Source organism: Notolepis coatsorum, assembly GCF_963971535.1.
Source record: "Notolepis coatsorum genome assembly, chromosome: 7".
Taxonomy (NCBI): Eukaryota; Metazoa; Chordata; class Actinopteri; order Aulopiformes; family Paralepididae; genus Notolepis; species Notolepis coatsorum.
Window position 1 is genome coordinate 100101475 of NC_140171.1, and position 23178 is coordinate 100124652.

The 23178-nt window shown below is 48.0% G+C and overlaps 2 protein-coding genes across 2 annotated transcripts in view; both read left to right on the top strand.

Annotated features, from left to right (window-relative positions):
* LOC311231707 (extracellular serine/threonine protein kinase FAM20C-like) overlaps positions 1-23178 on the top strand; it is a gene marked incomplete at both ends in the record, with an annotated part of 164483 nt that overhangs the window by 31248 nt on the left and 110057 nt on the right. The gene's annotated exons all lie outside the window — the stretch shown is intronic.
* Positions 1-23178, top strand: part of dnhd1 (dynein heavy chain domain 1) — a gene marked incomplete at both ends in the record, with an annotated part of 117144 nt that overhangs the window by 5593 nt on the left and 88373 nt on the right. Inside the window, 8 exons of the mRNA XM_084319433.1 lie at positions 90-280; positions 420-663; positions 811-968; positions 4479-4755; positions 4867-4994; positions 8121-8238; positions 15142-15233; positions 17766-17982. Coding sequence (XP_084175559.1) covers positions 90-280; positions 420-663; positions 811-968; positions 4479-4755; positions 4867-4994; positions 8121-8238; positions 15142-15233; positions 17766-17982 — 1425 coding nt within the window. The remainder of the gene's footprint in view (positions 1-89; positions 281-419; positions 664-810; positions 969-4478; positions 4756-4866; positions 4995-8120; positions 8239-15141; positions 15234-17765; positions 17983-23178) is intronic.

Below are 23178 nucleotides of genomic sequence, written 5' to 3' on the forward strand. Positions count from 1 at the left end.
GTCTGCGGTATTTCCTGTGCTGTACCTTGATCTTTTATTGACTATTTGAACACGGTCACTCCCGCCTGTATCTGCTGTCTCGCTTCCAGGGGAAAACCAGAAGGACAGTGGGATGACGGGTCTCACCAGGCCTTTATGTGAGCGGGAGCCCAGAGTCCAGTTAGCACACAGACTTGTGTTGCCAAAGCTGTCCCCTCTCCTGGTCCAGGGCCAGAGGGTGCCAGGGAGCTACTGTCCCCTGTCCAAGAAACAGTTGGAGTGGAACCTCAGTGTTAACGGCGTATCAAAGGAGACTGAGAGAGAGCGAGCTAGGATCACAGAGGCAAGATTGGTTTCAAGTTTGTTTTCAATGCATCTTGACTGTACACTGTTTAGTTGTGTCTTTCTTGAATGTTTATCCCGTCTGCCCTTCTGGACAGGAGGCCCGGTTAGAGTTCCAATGGCGGTGCGGGGAATACGCATGGCTGGCTGACGTCCATCTGTTCACCAGCCGATGGAGCCTGGCCTCTCTGGGGGCCCTGAGGGGCCAACCGGCCACGCTGTACGAGCAGCACATTGAGAGGGTACGCCGCTGGACACTACGGCTCCAGACGGTGCCCCCGTCGTTCACTACCGCCAACAGGCTTTTCAGCATCCACTGTGGCCACATCCGGGAGACGTTAGGTGCGTGAGTGTGTGAGTGTGTGAGAGAGAGAGAGAGAGAGAGAGAGAGAGAGAGAGAGAGAGAGAGAGAGAGAGATGGTTTTAACGTACTGTACTATGTGCTCTACATGGAACTATAAAGGGTGTTCCTCACCTTTGATTCCCCAGGGCTGCTGTTGAAGTCCATCGAGGAGGGCGTGCTCACGCAGCTGACGGAGGAGGTGAAACAACGCTCAGAGCGGCTGACATCGTACTTGAAGAGGGCTACAGTGGAATTGGAGTCGGAGCCTGTCGACTTCTACGAGTTCACCGAGTTCGCATCCATGGTATTTTACGGAACATGTCGACATTATGGGAAATGTGGTTTACCATCTTCTCCAGAGTCAGAAGAAGATGGATACCAATTTCTTCTACTGTGCGTTCAGTAGAAAGCTATCCGGCTGCAGGCTAGCCTAGCTTAGCACAAATGAATGGCAGCGGATACGGATCGGCTAGCCTAGCTGTTGACCAAAAATACCTCTCCCAGATGTTTAAGCTAGGCTAGTGGTCCGTGTCCACTTCTAATCTGTGCTATGCTAGGCTAGCTTGCAGCCTGATAGCTTTCTACTGAACGCACAGAGAGGACATTGGTATCTACTGTATCTTTTTGTCTGACTCTGGAGAAGACAGTAAGCGCATTTCCCATAAAGTTGCAGTGTTCATTTAAGGTTATCTGATATGTGTTGGAGTCAGACTCTCTTACTGTTATTATATTTAATCAAACATTGCCAGCACAAAGCTATACGATATTAATTCACATACAAGTCAATAGTTTATTTGTGAACCCCCTTGGGGAAATTCAAGTGCGGAACGCACAAAAGTCACGGCACTTTTGTTTTGTTTAAAAAATCAGTCCAGGGTACTCGGACTTGAGTACTACAACACTGCCCCTTACTGGCAGTCATCCCACCAGTGATAACGGGATTTGCAGAGATTTGCAGAGCGTCTAGCGGCTCAGGGTTGCATTTTTCGCCAAACATATAAATGACCGTTTGAAAGATCTATTTGTTATTTTCCTTTTTTGCATTAGTAACTTCAGAATGTTATCTTTCAAAAGAGACCAGGCTCATGCATGTGCTATACATATAAATTATAAAGCTAAGCTTTGCAAAAAAAGTATGCAGGCCTTAAGTTCAAGTAAAAAAAAAATGCCACTTTTCTGGGTGCCTGTTAAGAGGTTAACACTTTCAATGCCACGAGGTGGTGCCAGAGTTAGCTCTTGAATGCCACCATCGGCGCCAATGTTACGCTTAATATCGCCTAATCTATGTTTTAAATTATGGCTATGTGTCTAATCTGCCCGTCGCTTATCAAAGAATCCTTTTCCAGTCAGTGCTGTCAAGGCAGATTGGTTTTTTATCGCTTCATTTCCGTTTGAGAGCATTTTGAAAAGCACCCATTTTGAGGTAAAAAACAGTCCATTCTGGACCATTCTATGATAATCGTCTTTTACTGGAATATTCCAGAACGTTGATATTTGTCGGCCTATTTATGAATCGTTTTCAAATAAACGCTAGATGATCAATATTATACGTGCACGCACGCACATTCGAGCCGCGCACGGATAATCGCCGTGTTCATTTCCTCTTGGATTTTTACAGTGAAACCGATAGAGCCCATTTCACAAAACAGCTTATATCTTCATCAAAATGAGTCTGATTATCCTAACACTGATAACATAGATTCCTTACCTGACATCAGATGGTATCCAACTGGTATATTCCAATTCCTGATCACCATTCGAAAAAATCGATAAGTGTATAGATCCAACGTGATACAGTAGTACACATGATTCCGCGGGGCTCAGAGGATCCAGAATGAACTCTGATAACCCCGGCTGCATCAGTGGACTGGAAAATGTGGAGTACAGGATTTTTTTCCCTATCCATTTTCATTGAGTCCATTCCAAAATCCCTTATGTCATCTGGGAGACGATAGGGGGCGCTTTTTTCCACATCTGACCTTGTGGAAATTGGAAGTTCCTGTTTATCTTGTGTCGTATTTTTTGCAAAAAGACAATTATAGTCCAGTTGGGTTTGATTCACAATGCCTTAGAGAGGAAAGGGGCAACTGAGGTGAACACTTCCTCTTATCTATTGTAAGAACTCAATAATATATGAAGAATAAGTTAATGTTGTAGCGTCATTTATAAAACATTTTGTTGGACCTGACAGGGCCAGCCCACACTGAAGGCCAATATATGCTTCAACGTTGGCTGTTGCCGATATTTTGCGCGTGTGTGCTAGACGATATACTTCCACGTCAGTTCAACGCATGGATTGCAGTACACCGGCAGCCAGTCCTTCTTCGTTTTGGTCCGTGTTTGTAACGTAGTTAATCACGATCGATAATGGAACGCTCCAACCGAGCTCCTGAGATGATAAGCGGTAAATACGGAAGTACGTCAGAGGAACACATACATGGCCTGGCCCAGCCCAGGGCAGAGGCCAATCACAGCTCTGCGCTGTCCATGTCAGCTTGTATCGATTTGACGCGCAGTACAATTTTTTGGCCAGCTGCATGTAGGCCTCGCTGTTAGGCTTGCGGAGCTCGGCCGCAACCTTCGCAACCACTTTGACGTCTGAGTGAATTGTGAACTGTGAATTGTTAAAACGGTTGGCATTTCCCCTTTAACCCTTACACTACCACACTACCAAAGGGTTAACCCTTTCACTGCGACAATACAGAAGGTTAACCCTTTCACTGCCACACTACAGAAGGTACCAACCCTTTTCACTGTGGTAGTGAAAGGTTAACCTTCTGTAGTGTGGTAGTGAAAGGGTTAATTTACTGATTTCATTATGATTATGAAATGCTGCTTCTTGTTTGGTCCAGATAATACATACAAATATATGACACTATTGGCATAATACATACGTAATCACACCTTTCTATCCACCCCGATCTACAGTACGTTTATAAGATTCCACTCCTACAGTAACACACGGGGGCATTACCACAATACAGGTTCAGCTATACTAGAGAACCTAGTCTTGTTTGTATTTATTCCATTTAACCCCCCTGCACCCTGCCTGACACTTGTGTTCCGGTATGATCAAATGGATAGGAATGATGAGAATGAAATGCTTAGACATTCCGCCTCTCTCTCCAGGTGAAGCAATATGAGAAAACCTCCGCTGATACGCAACGACGTCTAGAGTATGTGCGCTCCCTCCGAGACGTCATTTGCATGAACTACAGAAAGACGACTGAATGGGAGGTGACCGCGGAAGAACAGGTCAGAGCGTGGAATTATGTGAATCAATCACAGCATTTTGACCCAGTTCACATCATTTAATTTCATTCTAGAATGTTGTAATAATGTTCTATATTATGATGTTGTCACCTTTGACAAAAAAGAGGCTTTTCGTAGTATACTGCTGTGGTCTTTACCTTGCTCACGTGTGTTCTGTATTCAGACGCTGAGCTGTGTGTTCTGTATTCAGACGCTGAGCTGTGTGTTCTGTATTCAGACTCTGAGCTGTGTGTTCTGTATTCAGACGCTGAGCTGTGTGCCCTGTATTCAGACGCTGAGCTGTGTGTTCTGTATTCAGACGCTGAGCTGTGTGTTCTGTATTCAGACGCTGAGCTGTGTGTTCTGTATTCAGACGCTGAGCTGTGTGCCCTGTATTCAGACGCTGAGCTGTGTGTTCTGTATTCAGACGCTGAGCCGTGTGTTCTGTATTCAGACGCTGAGCTGTGTGTTCTGTATTCAGACGCTGAGCTGTGTGTTCTGTATTCAGACGCTGAGCTGTGTGTTCTGTATTCAGACGCTGAGCTGTGTGCCCTGTATTCAGACGCTGAGCTTGTGGGATCGCTTCGTCCCTCTCCTGAAGCAAGCAGAGGAGGCCGTACGCCGACGTCTTCCGTCCGCGTCCCGCTCCTTGGACCAAACGTTCTCATCTTCCGTCCGCGATCTACACCAAATGGTGTCCAATGCCACTTCCGGACCGTTCCTCGATCCCACCCAGAATGCCGACGAGATCCTTTCCGAACTCAGCGACAGACGCAGACAGGTGTACGCCGTCAGCGCAAAGCTAGAGAAGCTTAGCCGGAGCAGCCACAACCTCAGAGGTGAGGGGTTAGGAACAAAGAGTCAAAATGTACGTCTCGTTTCTCAGTGTGCTTGTTTCTATTTCCTTTACGCCTCTCACCCTTGTGGGATGTCTTGCCGTCCCCCGTTAGGGCAGCCTCTGGACCTGACCGCCGTGACGGCAGCCGTGCAGCGGATTGAAGAGCGCAGGGCTCTGTGGGAGCTGGTGACGGTGTACACGGCTGATGTAGCAGAATGGAGACAGTTGCTCTTCAGCAAGGTGACTATTGATAATATTAATAATAACTTTATTTATATAGCACCTTTCATACATGGATTGCAGCTGAATAGTTTATAGAATAGTAATAATAATAATAACTTTATTTATATAGCACCTTTCATACATGGATTGCAGCTCAAAGTGCTTCACAGCTAATAGCATAAAATGAACATAGGCATAAAAGTAGCATACAGTTGACAGAATAAAGTGCAGACATAAGAATAGGTATAAAAGACAATAAAAGTAGTGCAATGTAGAAAGTGCAGACATAAGAATAGGCATACAATTTGCTCGAAAGCATGTGAGCAACACTGTACTTGTAAAATAAGTACAATAAGTACAGTGTTGCTCGAAAGCATGTGAACCCCCCGGATTATTGAATGAACCTTGCTTTGGCTTGTCAAAGATTAGATTAGATTAGATTCAAATTTAACCCTGCTAGATCACATGCACCATACAGTATATGCAGGTATGTACAGACAGATGTGGATATATATATGGTAAGAATAAATATATACACGGTATATACAGCATTATTGTAGGCCTACATGCTATCATACAGAGTTATATGGGTATACCTTCAGGTGTATAACAATGTTTTATATGCAGGTATATTCAGACAGATATGTATATATATATACAGTATATATATATATATATATATATGGTGAATATAAATATATTAATGTAGCCATAAGGGGGACATATTATGGAACGTTTGATTTGCCTAGTCTTTGTAATGGATCTGGTGATCTGAAATGTTGTTTATAATCTGACCTACCAGATGGTTCTGAAGTCGTCCTTTGAAAACTGTTTGGAATAGATCCGGCACTAACTTTTTTTTTGTATTTTATTTTTTTATTATTTTTTAAACAAACACATAAACAAACATGACAACACAAGATTAGATATACACGCATCAATTAACAGTGCACATCCAATGAAATCACCATTTAGATAAATGTCTTATACAAGATATACCCCTAATACCTGCTATCTAATACCCTACACACATATGCTCTTGCTCGCACCCCCCCCCCCCCCCCCGGACCCCCCATTGGATAATCCATCCATTATCATTCGCTCCTAACCAGACACCACCATTATATGCTAGCTTTTATTCTCTCCACCACTTCTAACCACATTGTCATTTTGGATTCATTGAGACCCAAAATTCTTGCTGTAGATATTTCTAGATAAATCACATCGAGATATGTAAGAATCCAATTTTTTTCCGGTTGAAACCATCGTGATGCTATCAGCTTTTTAGCCACTGTGATACCAGATAAAACCAATCTCTTTAGCTGTATAGATACTGCATACTCAAAAACATCATTCAGCAGTAATACAGAGGGGTGTACAGGTATATTCAGAGTTAAGAGATTTGATAATTGCTGGGTCACTTCTTTCCAGAATATCTTAACTGGTGGGCAGTCCCAGTACATGTGCATAAATGTCCCCTCGTCCCCATTTGTACATAAGGAGCATTTGGAGTCTTGTTTAAGACCCATTCTGTTCAGTCTTATAGGAGTCAAGTATGTCCTATGAATATAGTTAAGATTGATTTGTTGATGGTCCGGGTTCCTTGATGCAAGTCGAACATTTGCCCAGGCTCCGGCACTAACTTGAAGAATGTTACTTAGGCGCTGAGGGAAAATATCTTGGTAGAGTGTTTGAAGTTTTCAGATTAACAAGCCTACCGTATGTATATATATTAGAGCTGGGCCGTTAACGGCGTTAACGTGCTGCGTTAATGCGATACTATTATCGCGCGATAATATAATTAACGCATTAATCTAAAACATTTTTTTTTTTTTTTTTTTTTTTTTACATTTTTTCTTTTTTTTACCTTTATTTACCCAGGGTAGGTTCGCTGAGCACAGATGCTCTTTTTCAGGAACGCCCTGCTTCACATTCACACAGTTCCATTCACACCTGGGAGCTGCCCCGTACAACCACAGTTGACACCATTAACAACTGAGCAACTCCACTGGAGCAGTTGATTTGCATTGGCACCCAACGGGAAAAATATTATAGGCACTATAAGTAGACATCGCTACATAAAACAAGCTGGTCTGCCTGAGTGACTGGTGGAAGAAGGAGAAATAGAGATTGGACTGATTGAGTCAAGCCATGTCACATAGTTCAAGTTTGAAATGCTTCTTTCTGTTTTGCTCCTGAGAGTGTGCTAGATACTGTACTGGTAATATTATTTATTTGTGTTAACTTCTGAATAAAACAACTTATTAAACACAAGTACATCATCTTATTGAACATTATTTTGATATTTCATTACCAATTATCATAGCAAAACAGCTTTTTCAAACAGTCTGTAATGCATTTTGGAAACGGGAGATGGGCTCATGGTGTAATGGGCCACCTGGCCTGAGAAACATAAGGAGGAAAAAAAAAGTAAGGACTTACTTCTGGTCATTATTTGGGTAGAACACACATATTTTGAATGCCTTCGGCAGGTTTTTTTTTATTTTCTTTTAGCCATTTTAATCTAGATTAATCTAGATTAAATCCAGGATTGCAGATAGATTAATCTAGATTACATTTTTTTTATCTATGCCCACCTCTAATATATATATATATATATATATATATATCTGTCTGTACATACCTGCATATAATCCTTTTTACATGTCTATAGATACTATATCTATCTGTACATATCCCTTACTCTATCCCCTATCCCCCTACTCTTACTAGTTACACTGCTGGCCAGTATGACTTACTACCATAGTGTCTTTATACCTGTATCACTGTACATAGTAATACTACAACTCTGTACATACATCTGATTAGCACTATTACTCAGTAGTACTTATTTATAAATTTTATATCCAGTTTAATCATTGTATATTACCATTGCACTTTACTTTTACATTTGCTGATGCCAAACCTCTTTTCGTTGTACTGTACCATTGCTGTATAATGACAATACATTTGACTCTAATCTAAATGGGTAATCTAGCAAACAATGATGAAAATTATGTTTGTGTATTTCGATATTGACTGGACTTTATCCCCCCCCCACAGTTTATGTTATCACATGCTCGGGAAAAAGTTGATGGGTGGCAACGGCAAGCGGTTTCCCTGACAACGACCATATCCACCCAGGATGCTGTGTTGCAAGATACCGTGCAGACTTTGGAACACTTGAACCTTCAGCTTCTGTTCCTGGCCAAACTGAGCAGCGCCGCGCTCAGACACAAACACTGGAGGAACATCTGTGAAGGTTAGAAAATGTACCGTTATTATTATTCTAGGACGCATGCGAGTTGTGTGATCTTCAGTATTTCTTAAAATGTACATTTAGTCATTTAGCTGACACTTTTATCCAAAGCGACTTCCAAGTTCTGTACGACAAGTCAGCAGGAAGGGTACAACTCTTATCAGATGAGTAACAATGTTCATCAAATTGTTCAGCGCTGCAGTGTTGAGTGTATGTTAGTATTAACAGTGCTACTATTAACAAGTTATATTAGTATTGGCTGAGCGTCCCGCTCTGAGCCTTATGAGATACCCCTTATCTCCTATGATACCTATTGTATCTCCAACGAAAACAACTACATGCACCCCACCTGTATGGGGCCCCGCCCCTATGGTGGCACCGCCCATATAACCGTGACTCTGGTCACCAAAACACCCTTCCTCGCCAAATCCCGTCCCAGGAAAAGATCCCTCAAGAGGGAACTCAGGGCCGCGCAGAGCGGGACGCTCAGCCAATACTAATATTACGTTATATATCGTATTTGCTTTCGCGTCCCGCTCTGAGCCTTATGAGATATGGGGAAGAGCGGACGCGAGACCCGACAAATGTACCCCCTGAGGACCCGTAAGCCCACATCAAGGGGTGCGGGGAGCCCTGTCACCCCATCCTTCCTAATGAAGGGGGGGCGCAGTCAACTCCACCTGAATGCGAACAAGAGGGAACTAGAACCCCTTGAACACACCGTACAGGCGGAACCACGTGTGACTCAACACACTGTGGCCCATACCCATACACTCCTGCTACCCGACCAAAGGACGGGAAGCAGGAAAGGCCACAGACCCCAGAACCGCCTGGGAGACAGAACCCCCGGTCATGTCCATGAGGTAAAACCTTACAAAGGGACCCGGGGAGGACCATGAAGCTGCAGCACAGATGTCCTCCACCGAGGCCCCACCCAGGAGAGCGGCAGAAGCAGCCACCCCACGAGTGGAGTGCGCCCTGACGCCCCCAGGGGGATCCTGCCCAGCCAACGTGTAGCAGAGGGTAATGCCCTCGCACAACCAATGGGACAGGCGCTGCTCCGACAGTGCCTTACCAGCACGAGCCCCACCGTAACAGACAAAAAGCTGGTCGGTAACCCTGAAGTCCTGAGTACGGCTGAGGTAAATCCCCAAGCACGGACTGGACATGACAGGTGAAGGCCCGCATCTAACTCACTAGTGTGAGGAGGAGGACGAAACGCCTGCACCACAATATCCCGGGAGCGGAAGGAACTCCGGATATTCTTAGGCACGAAAGCAGGATTAGGTCGCAGAGTGGCACCGCAATCGGTCCGAAAAGACAGGCACTCTGGACGTACCGAGAGAGCACAGAGCTCACCTACGCGTTTAGCGGAAGTGACAGCCAGTAGGAACGCGGTCTTGAAGGACAGCTGTCCCAACGGCGCCTGCTCGAGCGGCTCAAACGGGGCCAAGGACAACCGACCGAGGACCAATTGAAGATCCCAAGTCGGAGCCAAGGAGCGTTGCACCGGCTTAACGCGTCGAGCGCCAAGCAGGAAACGCTTCACAAGAGGGTGGCTGAACAAGACATCCCCTCAAACCCCTCATGATAGGAGGATATAGCTGCTGCATATACCCTCACCGTCGAAGCCGACAGTCTATCAAGGAGAGACTGGAGGTAACTAAGGACAGCATCCAGGGGGCAGGAGACTGAGTCCCGGCCCCCCGCCTTACACCACACTTGGAACATACGTCATCTGCCCGCGTAAGCGCGACAGTGGAGGGAGCATGCGCATTCCAGATGGTAACACCATCAGGATCAAGAACCTGCGCCCCTCAACGTACCCGTCCCAACAACTGACCTAACAGATGTATGGGGAAGAATCCCTGGCGGCACGGCATCGGTCCCAGACCCGCCTGGCCATGTCCAGACGTAATCCTCACCCGTCAGGATGAGGACCGCCCCACGACAGTACACCTGCACCCACATTCTCCCTGCCGGGGACGTGGGGAGCCCTCAGGCCGCGCAGATGGAGGACGCCCATAGCCAGCCGCCCATAGCCTGGTGCAGACAGGGGAAGCGTACTCCTCCCTGTCTGTCGATACACGACACTGACGTCGTATCGTCCGTCCTGATCAACACCATTTGTGGACCAGAAGGACCGCTTTCAACACCAACACATTGAACGTAGCGCAGACCGGGCAGCATGGTTTGCCAGCTGCCCCCTACTGCGTTGGCCCGACCCGTCACCAGTGAGGGAGGCGTCGGTGAAAACGCGACGTGAGACAGCGCCGTAACCGTCCTAGGACGGAACCTCCCGAGCGTGTTGACAACACGCTCTGAGATGGATGCCCATAGCCCTCCAACCGTTGACTGGGAAGAGGAGTACTCTACATCCAGTCTACAGCAACCCCAGGCTGGTAGAGACCTGCCTGGTACGAGACCTGATGATCCACCTTGACCGCGAAGGACCAGAACGTCATCAGGGCAGAACACTCCGTAACCCCTGACGACGCAGAGGCCCCAGTGCGGCCTCCACGCACTTGGTGAAGATGCGGGGAGCCAGAGAAAACCGAACGGCAGCCTCTGGTACTCATACGCTAACCCTGCAAAGGAAGCGTAGGTAAGCCCTAGGATGGAAGATCGGAGATGCGCATACGCATCCTACAGGTCTATGGAGGAGAACCAGACCCTCACCTGACAGTGTTCAACAGGTAGGAGATGATCCAAAAAATGCTGAACCTTCCCATGGGACAGGTCCAGCCTGGGTCTTACACCCCTCCCTCCCGACTTCTCAGGCAGAGAACACCGGGAGGAGAACGCCACGACGATGGCTTGCTTCGTCCACAGAGATTGGATCTCGTTGACCAGAGCTGTCACTGCTGGAGACCCTGACAATAGGGTCTGTACCAAACCTGAAAACGGGTGGGGTTGTGTAAACACAAGTCCCCGCCTCAGCGTTCTCTCCATCCACCTCGACATATGGTACTGCCGTAGTCATATGTGACAACACTCCCAACGCACCCGCCGTCACGTGGCGCAGGTCCGCCAGGAACTGTAGATAGTTGGCCCGGTCCCCCCGCTGTGCGTAGCCAACCCTGGAACCGTGCGAGCAGCGCGTTCCGTGTCGGAACATCTGACCCTGACACCACCCACGAGGCAATCGCACCCAAGGGGGAACCCCGACAGAAAGGGCCGGTCTGATACGGGGGGCTTCCGATGAAAAAAGCCCCCCCACTGAACACCCCTCCAGAACATGCTGAGGAGTTGTTCTGCAGCCGGACATGCAAGGTGTAAGGCCCCCATGGGACTCCTACACACCGTAGCCCTGCAGTGATATTACTACCACCCCAAATCATGTGAGCTGCGACCACTTGCCAATATTTCAGGAGTGGGAGGCACCAACATGATACCTGGCCTGGCGAAGGCGAGGCCGGGGAAGCCCGCACTGTGTGCCTCAAAAGGTTTCGAGCCCCCCTGCTGACAACACTTAAGTTGACAGACGTAACACCAGGCTCAACCAACACAGTTCAAGGTGTGGGAGCCGCTTGACAGCACAACATTCTCACGGACAGACCCAGGCTCAGCCATCAACTGGGTGTCAGCCCCTGTCCCCATGAGAAGCGAAAGGGGGGCCGCCCGCGCATCAACGAAGGCACGCGGCCCGCAGCCAAAGGAAACAATCAGAGCCCACTTTTTCCGCTGGTGTTGGGGAAGGGAGTGATCGGAGAGCGGGCTGCTCGCGGCAGGACGGTGACGGCTTGTTTGTTCAAGCCGAACCCATCCTACATGGCCGATCCCTCGGCCGCCAAGGCTGTCGGCCTTGTGGACACTTGTCGAATCAACGCCCAGGATACCTCCGGCGGGGGAAAACATGGCCGCCTGTCGAGGGCCTCGTCATCGCCGCTGACGAGGCCGTGCTCCCTCCTCTTCTGGCTGCGCGGTGTGAGGCGGTGTAGGGCCTAGGACAATACCGCCCGCGCTCCAGCAGAAGACCAAAATCCCCTGCGGAGAGGGGAACCCTGAGCGGTTATAGCTTGCGGCTGGGTCAAAGCTAATAACGTCAACAACCTTGCGCGATGTGTCGACGTCGGCTGGTCCTCAAGGCCCCGCCACCAGACACCATTTTTTTATAGAAAAAAACAGCAATTCGAACACAGTTCTAATCGTTGCCAATTCCATACCGTGGCGGTACAAGCTTTAACAGCCCACCAGCCACTCGCCAGGCCGACCCACCCATGGCGTCGGCCGGGCGGGGCACTGTTTCAATATGTCAAAAACAAAGGACTGATGTTAACACGGAGCACCAGTGGTGGTTGCAAACAGCAACCTCCACTGTGGTGTGCACCATGAAAGGGTTAAATGAATAAAAGAACTAAACCACAAAATACTGTAGAATGAGCAAACCCATACACACAACGTTAAGGGGAGGCGGACCAGAGCGAACTAGCCCCGCCTTCATTCAAAATATTCACAACAGCACACCAGCCCTAGCTTAGCCCATTTACCAAAAAAAGTAAACAAAGCCCCCCCCGCACTACTCCCCCAGTATACCGATTGACCGTCAGTATGAATGGTTGAGAGGAGAGAAAACTGTAGCAAGACAGACCTTCTCATAGCAGAGTGACAGAACGAAACAATAGCCCACTACACAGGGCCGCCTCAGGGGGTGGGGGGCCTCGCGTTTAAATTCGCCCAGGGCCTCACATTTCTCCCAGGCGGCCCTGCCCCTATACTACTACAGCATAGCGTGAGGCGATGTGGGACCCAGATCGACAACGCCTGCGCACAGACACGCAACATGTTTACCATGTCGGCTGGACCCATAGCCCCACTACCCGACGCCAATGTGGATAGGAACTAGCCAGCTGAGCCATAACCCGCCGTTAAGTCCCATCCTGCAGTAATATAGCTCTACTGCTACACCGCCGAGCTCACGCATCGCCCCAGATGGGGACACCGTTCCATAGACCCCGCCGGAACACAAGGTAACATACCTGGCTAGGATACCTAGCCACGGCCTACCATGTTGTCAACCCATTTACCCGAAAAAAGGTAAATAGGACTCAGCAAAAAAACCCACAACAGCTACCGACTGACCTTCATTGATGAACCGGGCAAGAGGAGGGAGAAGTGACAACATCTCACGGCCGAGACATTAGAACAGCGTAGCAGTTAGCAGTAGCAATAGCATGTGGCATTAGCGATAGCATGTAGCATAGCATTAGATGTTTAGTAGCACGCCCAAGACAGCTTGGAAACCGTTCCCTGCAGTGAACGTTCACCAAACCATCCTGCCCCCGGCGCCAACACACAACATGGTTGTGTAACAAAACAAACCAGCATTACTAACACTAATACCCATGCCTGAAGACACAGGGCCTACCTGAGTACAAGCTGGCCCGACAGCCAATCTTGTACAGCTGAACCTCGATCTGCTGTCATTAGACGAGGAACATCAACATAGGCCCGTCGTGTCGCCGAAAACATGCGTCGAAGATGCCAGGGGCCAGCAACCTCCGGTAAGCTTTCAACATTATGACTCTGATCTTTTTCATCCTGCTAGTTAACGTATGGTGCACGCAGCCAGTACGCTGGGACGAAAATAGAGGAAGGGTGTTTTGGTGACCAGAGTCACGGTTATATGTGCGGTGCCACCATAGGGGCGGGGCCCCATACAGGTGGGGTGCATGTAGTTGTTTTCGTTGGAGATACAATAGGTATCATAGGAGATAAGGGGTATCTCATAAGGCTCAGAGCGGGACGCGAAAGCAAATACGATATATAACAGTGCCACTACCAACAGCACTACTATTAGTGCTACTATCAACAGTACCACCATTAACAGTGCCATTATCAACAGTACCACTACCAACAGCACTACTATTAACAGTGCTACTATCAACAGTACCATTATCAACAATACCATTACCAACAGCACTACTATTAACACTTTCTGTGCCGCGCTGTTTACCTTTAGAATGCCGGCCTTTCTAATAGTTTCCTTGGTTGCTGCAGTTTGCGAAGCTGTGTTTGTGTTCTGAATTATAGCTGTAGAGACACGGTGTGGCCCATTTCGACAAACATTACTTGTAGTCCAGCATGGGAATAATAGTTTGTTTCCACATGCTGTAGTTTGTAGTTTATTACACGCTAAACATTTCCAAGATAATATTACGTGGTTGGCCCCTAATGAGTTAACAGTGCTACTATCAACAGTACCACTATTAACAGTGCCTCTATCAACAGTACTAATACCAACAGCACTACTATTAACAGTGCTACTATCAACAGTACCAGATTCAGATTCAGATTCAGATAACTTTATTCACCATATTGTACAGGTACAAATGGAACGTGATTTGACATTTCAGTGCATGATTATTCACAAATAGGAACAACAAAATAATAATGATAAATAAATAAGTGCAAAACAGGACAGAACAGTGAGACAACAATAAGACAGTAAAGTGCAGTGGTAGTGGTAGGGGACATGGATACAGTGCACCACTATCAACAGCACCACTATCAACAGCACTATCAACTGTACCACTATTAACAGTGCCACTATCAACAGTACCAATACCAACAGCACTACTATTAACAGTGCTACTATCAACAGTACCACTATCAACAGCACCACTATCAACAGTACCACTATCAACTGTACCACTATTAACAGTGCCACTATCAACAGTACCACTACCAACAGTACCACTATTAACAGTGCTACTATCAACAGTACCACTATTAACAGTGCTACTATTAACAGTGCCATTATTAACTGTGTCACTATTAACTGTGCCACTATTAACAGTGCTACTCTTAACAGTGCTATTATTAAACACTACAGCTGCTGGAAGATGATAAAAAGCTCTTTGGAAGACCTGCTTCTCTTCTCTTTTGATTAATCTCTTCCTACAGACATGGGGCTATTGTATGTCACAGACATGAAACTGACTGTGGCTGAACTGATGTCTGAGCAGCTCAGCGAGCACCAGGAGGACATCAGCAAGGTACGGCCAGAAGAGTGTTAGTGATTCAAGTAAGGTCATACGCGACAGGGGTGGGTGACAGTGGCTCGGGAGGTAAAGCAGTCGTCTGGTAATCCGGCGGTTCCCGGTTCGATTCCCGCTTCTCCCCGCAGTGATGGGAGTAATGGCGTTATAAAGAACGGCGTTACTAACAGCGTTAGTTTTTTCAGTAATGAGTAATCTAACGGATTACTCTTCCAATCTTAATAACGCTGTTACCGTTACTGCCAAAAAATGCAGCGCGTTACGGTCTATGATTGAAGCTGTTTTTTTTCATCAGACAGATCTCTGCGCCGAGAGGCATACTGTTCTTCTCAGCCAACCTCAGCGCGATTGGCTGAGATTGAGTAAAATGTCATGGTAAGCCAATCAAAGGTAGAGGTGGGCGGGTTCCTCCAGAGTCTGCCACACAGCGACACAACACAAGAGGCCGCGGTCCGTGTACGTTTTGATAAATTGTTTTTGTTGGCCAAATAATCCAAAACAAATCCAACGAACAACACAAGCGAGCAGTCAATGACAGACCGCGGGTCCATGAGCGTTTTTTGTTCACTCTTGTGTTAGTTGTGTGTTGCACTGCAGTAGTGGAGGCTCTACTCTGCTGACATAGTGTTGCACTTCCTGGTTTAATAGCACAGTCTTCAGGTGCTCAGAGTCAGAGATATATATATCTGTATGTCATGCATGTCTTAAATGTCATGATTAGATTTGTTTAGATGATTAGATTAGATTCTTATATCTGTATGTTGTGTATGTCATAAATGTCATGAATAAAAAATGGGGGACCCTGATGTAAACAAGACGAAAGTCTTTCTCTGATCTGCATCCCCTTATCAATTGTGTGTATTGAGCTGTACTGTACTGTACCCATTCTGCAATATGTTAATTAAAATGTTCAAACAATCAGTATATATTTGTTATTTATTTTTTGTATAGTGCTTAACAAGCATAATTTAATGTTGCCCAGTTGTGGCCTGTTGAGGGGCAATACATGATATCAAAAGTTCCAAAACATCTATTGTATTTGTATGATCCACTATATAAACATAGTAATTATAATAATATCTACATACATGGCATTTGATTGGAGGCTAGTCTCACTTTGTCCCACAGCAACATTCAAATAGTTTAGATTTGTGTATGTTGTTTATGTAAAAAAACTACTTGAAAGTAACGCAATAGTTACTTTCTGAAGTAACTAGTTACTTTTATAATTTGTAACTGAGTAAGTAATTGAGTTACTTTTTGGAAGAAGTAACTAGTAACTGTAACTAGTTACTTTTTAAAAGTAACTTGCCCAACACTGCTCCCCGGGCAGCTTCATTACTTCAGGCAACCTTCTTGCGTTCAGCGCCCCACGTGACCACGCCTAGCACGCCCCCGCGGCGACGCGGCAGCGCCAGAGCAGAGCGGCAGCGGCGCGCAGGTTGCCGCACGCAATCCCCCCTGTTTTAACATCGACGCTTAGCTCAACTCGTTCGCCGCCTTGCTGTGGAGCCTGCGGTCCAGTTGGTGACAAGTTCGAATCACTTAAATCTTTTTTCTTTTTTTTTTACGTTTAATTAATTTATCGCCTCTCTATATAAACGTAACTAGCGTCTGTCTTTCTTTCGCCGATTAAGTTTAGGCATTCTTTCGGAGTTGGTTAAGGTTAGGGTTAAGTTTAGGCATTCTTTCGGAGTTGGTTAAGGTTAGAGTTTTAGAGCATGGCAATATTTCTTTCGCCGGTTAAGTTTAGGCATTCTTTCGGAGTTGGTTAAGGTTAGGGTTAAGTTTAGGCATTCTTTCGGAGTTGGTTAAGGTTAGGGTTAAGTTTAGGCATTCTTTCGGAGTTGGTTAAGGTTAGAGTTTGTCGCAGAGCATGGCAATAGAATGCCTGTCTTTCTTTCGCTGGAGCAGCAGCCTATTTCCGCTCTGCCTCTCTGCCGCGGTCACATGGGCGTCGTGGCCAATCAGAGAAACGCTGAACGCAAGTAGGTTGCCTGAAGTGTTCACGCCCCCGGGCAGCGTGTCGAAGTGTCCTTGAGCAAGACACTCAACCACTAACTGCTCCCGATGAGCAGGTTGGCACCTTGCATGGTCGCCTCCGCCATCGGTGTGTGAATGTGTGAGTGAATGGGTAAAATGTGAGCAACAAATTGTAAAGCGCTTTGGATAAAAGATGCTATATAAATGCACCATTTACCATTTGCCATTTATATGTACCTGCACATTAGAGTAGAGAGGTCAAGCGTTTTTCTGTCGTCACCGAAAATATTTTCTTTTTATTCGAAGAAATTCACAATGAATGGAAGCAGACAGTGCCGGTTACTAGCCTTCGGGAGAGGTGTTAGTTGGACAATGCCTAGGCTAACCGCCACTGTCCGCTTCCATTCATTGTGCTAAGCTAGGCTAACGTGCAGCCAGATAGCTTTCTACTGAACGCACAGAGAGGAAACTGGTATCTATGTTCTTGTCTCTCTCTGGAGAAGACGGTACGCTAATTTCCCCAAATGTTGGCGTGTTCCTTTTAAGATTTGCCGAGAAGCAGATGCGGAGTGGAGCGCGGAGCAGGCCTTCCGCAAGCTTCAGCGAGGCTGGCAGAGCAAACACTTTCAGCTCACTATGTCCTCCGTCTCTGTGGGGCAACTGGACCAACGACAACATGACTCCAGACACGCAGAGGAGCTCTCAGCGGACCTCGTTTCATATGACCGTCACTCCCGTGACAGTGATCCACTCGCCATCACCGGTAAGATTTAGTTACAAATTCATCTTTTAAGCTTGTGTTGTGAATTAGGGGGACTTTCCGCATAGAAGAGACCAGTGTTGTAGTACTGGAGTCCAGGACTGATTTTCAGGACTTGTGACTCGACTTGGACTTGGACTCGAGCATTGACTGCATTCAGACTCGGAAGGTGCAGGCGAGGACTCAAACTTGTTAATTGATAAAAACATTTATTAAAAAAAATATATATATATATTGTAATAGGCCCTAATTATTTGGCATACTATATTCTTATTGGCTAGCGCATTTGTTTGGATATTGTGTCACAAAGTAAATAAACTCCCTTAGAAATGGTGACCGCTGTCATTTATGTTTAATGTAGACCTTTTTTATCAGCTCTTTGACTGCCAGAGTGGACTCAACCTTGAAACTTGGACTCGGACTCGGACTAGGGCAATGGGGACTCGACTCGGGCCCTTCTTTGGTGACTCGGACTCGAACACTGGGGACTCGAGACTCGACTCAGACTCGAGATTTAGTGACTCGACTACAACACTGGAAGAGATTGTATTATTGTGTATCTGCAGTGGTGGAAACTAACTAAGTAATTTTACTCAAGTACTGTACTTAAGTACAATAAGAAGGAAATATTGTACTTTTTACTCCACTACATTAATCTGAACCCTGAACCTGAACTAGTTACTTTGAAGAAAAAGATTTTGCATAGAAAACATGGCAAAGATGTATGAAGATTATACGTTCACAGTTGAAGCCTGTCAATTTCAAGAAGACGTACTGTAATCGGAGCAGCATAACTGGACCACATACCACTTTAATATAACCTTTAATCAGAGCAGCATAACTGGACCACATACCACTTTAACATAACCTTTAATCAGAGTAGCATAACTGGACCACATACCACTTTAACATAACCTTTAATCAGAGTAGCATAACTGGACCACATACCACTTGTGAGGTTTTGTCCGCTGCTCACCAACTTTCTCTGTTTTCTTTAAGCCTACTGTTAGAAATTCCCTTCTCACTCACTCTCTCTAGCCCCCACCCTCTCGTTCTTTACTCTCGTTTACTCTCAGTGGCCACACCTGGACTATTATCAATTACCTCTCGCACCTGTGGTGGCAGGCTAATTAGTTCCCCTGTGGGCTTTAAATACCAGGGCTCTTCCCCTCGTTTCGGCGTGGGGTCGTGTTGTAAACATGCCGTATCATATTCTCAAACATCTAGACTCTTTCGGGAGGTCCTCTGTTCTGCCTATGCTGTATTGATTCTCCGGCGTAGAGATGTATGCTCCAGCCTTCGCCTGCTGTCGCCGTTGCCTGAGAGTGGGACTGGTCTGCGCTCCCTAGACTTCCACGGGAGGCATCCCAGTCATCCACTTCAGACCCCCCGCGCAGCTGTCGTCCTGACGCACATCCAGACCAGCGCCCGGCGTGAGACGAGGTGCAAGCTTTCGCCACCCGTCGCCGTTTGCCTGGAGGGAGACATTGTACTGCGCTCTCTAATCCTCTACGGGAGGTATTCCAGTGTTCCACTCCAGACCAGCGCGCCAGATGCGCTCAAGCCTTCGCCACCTGTCGCCGTTTGCCTGGAGGGAGACACTGTACTGCGCTCTCTAATCCTCTACGGGAGGTATTCCAGTGTTCCACTTCAGACCTTCGAGCTTGGCACGCTCCCCCGACCAGCGCGCAGACGCGCATCTCCTAGACCTTCGGGCTTGGCACGCTCTCCAGTCACCAGCGCGCAACGCGCATCTGCAAGGGCTTGGCACGCTCTCCAGTCACCAGCGCGCAACGCGCATCTTCAAGGGCTTGGCACGCTCTCCTGTCTCCAACGCGCATTTTCCAAAGATCCTCGTGCTTGGCACACTCCTCCTCGCAGACGCACCCCGATGCGTCTCTCGGTTCCGACGCGCACACCAAGGTGTGGCGCGCCACTCTGTTCCTCGGCTCCGACAGCGGCTACCCGGTGGACGACACCCTCGCCACCGCCACTGTTCCAGCACTCTGTTCCTCGGCTCCGACAGCGGCTACCCGGTGGACGACACCCTCGCCACCGCCACTGTTCCAGCACTCTGTTCCTCGGCTCCGACAGTCGGCTACCCGGTGGACGACACCCTCGCCACCGCCACTGTTCCAGCACTCTGTTCCTCGGCTCCGACAGTCGGCTACCCGGTGGACGACACCCTCGCCACCGCCACTGTTCCAGCACTCTGTTCCTCGGCTCGGACAGCCAGCCACCCGGTGGCGATGCCCTCGCCCCGCTGCTGTCCCTGTACCATTACGCATACGCCTGGGTGAGTTTTGATTGTGATGTCACTCACCCAGCGTAATGCCTCTTGCCCCCGTTCCCGCTGCTGTTTCCTGTACCATTACGCATACGCCTGGGTGAGTTTTGATTGTGATGTCACTCACCCAGCGTAATGCCTCTTGCCCCCGTTCCCGCTGCTGTTTCCTGTACCATTACGCATACGCCTGGGTGAGTTTTGATTGTGATGTCACTCACCCAGCGTAATGCCTCTTGCCCCCGTCTCGCTGCTGTTCCTGTACCATTACGCATACGCCTGGGTGAGTTTTGATTGTGATGTCACTCACCCAGCGTATTGCCTCCTTTAGTTCTCACTTAGTTAGTAGTTTGGACATTTCATCTCCCACTCTGTTTTTGTTCTCACTTAGATAGTATTTTTGGACATTACATCTCCCCCTGTGTGTTTGTCACACGAAGATATTATTACTTTGTTACTTTGCTTATTTGGACTGTTCTGCATCTGCTCTGTTTGTTCCCTTTTGAATATTAACCCTCTCCTCTGTTCTGCAGAGCGGCCCAGATGTTTTCCCACCAGTCCCCAGTTCCTCCCTGTTCCCCAGCCCGCCTCCGCGGGCCTCAGTCCCCTCTGTCCCTAGTTCTCCCCTTTCTAGTTCCACCTAGTTCCTGGTCCCAAGTACTCCCCTTCTAGTTCCACCTAGTTCCTTGTCCCTAGTTCTCCTAGTCCCCAGTTCTCCTTTTCCCTAGCTCTCCTTGTCCCGACTTCTCCTAGTCTCTAGTTCCTCTGTTCCTTTAACCTTCCCCTAGTGTTCCTTTAACCTTCCCCTAGCGTTCCTTTAATGTTTCCCCTAGCGGTCATTAACCTTCCCTTAGTGTTCCCTTTTCCTGCCCGCCTCTTAAAGGCACCTAGTTTTTCCCCTCTTGTTATATTCCTGTATTTGTGTTCTCCCTAAAGGGGACAGTGCCCTTTTTCCCTGTCTCTCAATAAATATCTGTTTCTTGGCAAACCATCATACCTGTCTTGTGTTGTGCGATTGGGGTCGGTTACAAACCATAACAGTACGACCCCACCAAATCGACGACCCCAGCCAGCACAGACGGTGTATGTTGAGTTTGCCTTTTTTTTTCTCTTGTTCCCTCTAGTTCCCCTCTAGCTCCCCTGTTAGCTCCCCTGTTAGCCCTGTTGGCTTCCCTGTTAGCCCAGTTTAGCTCCCCTGTTAGCCTGTTAGCTCCCCTGTTAGCCCTGTTGGCTTCCCTGTTAGCCCTGTTGAACCCCCTGCAGCTTGTTAGGCCTCTACTACCAGCATGGCCCCTGTAGCTAGCCTTGCCCTGGCAGCTAACCCAGTCCCTCAGCAGAGCCCCAGTCTGCTAGCTTAGCCCCGGCTGCTAGCACAGCCTCTATGTTTTATGCAGCCCTTGCTGCTGGCATGGGCCCTGTAGCTAGCCATGCCAGGCAGCTAACCCAATTCCCTCTGCATGGCCCCGGTCTGCTAGCTTGGCCCCGGCTGTTAGCACAGCCTCTATGTTAATGCAGCCTTGCAGCTGGCATAGGCCCTGTAGCTAGCCAGGCCCAAGCAGCTAACCCGGTCCCTCTGCATGGCCTCCACTTTTTTGTGTAGTTTATCCCACTGCTAGGACTGCCCTTTCAGCTAGCAAGGTCAGTTTATCTCCCACTGCTAGGACTGCCTTTTCAGCTAGCGAGGTCAGTTTATCTCTCACTGCTAGGACTGCCTTTTCAGCTAGCAAGGTCAGTTTTTCTCCCACTGCTAGGACTGCCTTTTCAGCTAGCAAGGTCAGTTTATCTCACACTGCTAGGACTGCCCTTCAGCTAGCAAGGTCAGTTTATCTCACACAGCTAGGACTGTCCTTCCAGCTAGCTTGTTCTCTCATGCTGGTCCAGCCCTGTCTGCCAGCCTAGCTCCGGCAGCTAGCGCAGCCTCAATGTTAATGTAGCAGTACAGCTGGCATAGGCCCTGTAGCTATCAGTGCCTTGGCAGCTACCCTTTCCCCCTGCTAGCCTAGCTCGGCAGCTAGCGCAGCCTCTATGTTGATGTAGCAGTACAGCTAGCATAGGCCCTGTAGCTATCAGTGCCTTGGCAGCTACCCTTTCCCTCTGCTAGCCCTTTCCCGGTGCTACCATGGTTACCCCTTAGCTACCCTGCTTGCCCCTCAGTTCCTCTAGACCAGTTCCTCTAGACCAGTTCTCTAGACCAGTTCTCTAGGCCAGTTCTCTAAACCAGTTCTCTGGACCGGTTCTCTAGGCCAGTTCTCTTGGCCAGTTCTCTGGGCTAGTTCTCTGGACCCAGTTCCTCCTGACCCGGTTCCTCTAGGCCCGGTTTCCTCTAGGCCAGTTCCTCCTGTTGCCCCTCTGCTACCCTAGTTACCCCTCGGCGACCCTGTTTCTTTTGCTAGCCCCACTCTTGTGGTGGCTTCCCCTGCTGGCTTGGCCAGTACCTTTTGTTTTTGTCTTGTTTTGCCCCCTGCCACTCTGTCTGTATTTGTTTTGGGTCGCCAGGTGGCTCCCGTTGAGGGGGGGGTACTGTGAGGTTTTGTCCGCTGCTCACCAACTTTCTCTGTTTTCTTTAAGCCTACTGTTAGAAATTCCCTTCTCACTCACTCTCTCTAGCCCCCACCCTCTCGTTCTTTACTCTCGTTTACTCTCAGTGGCCACACCTGGACTATTATCAATTACCTCTCGCACCTGTGGTGGCAGGCTAATTAGTTCCCCTGTGGGCTTTAAATACCAGGGCTCTTCCCCTCGTTTCGGCGTGGGGTCGTGTTGTAAACATGCCGTATCATATTCTCAAACATCTAGACTCTTTCGGGAGGTCCTCTGTTCTGCCTATGCTGTATTGATTCTCCGGCGTAGAGATGTATGCTCCAGCCTTCGCCTGCTGTCGCCGTTGCCTGAGAGTGGGACTGGTCTGCGCTCCC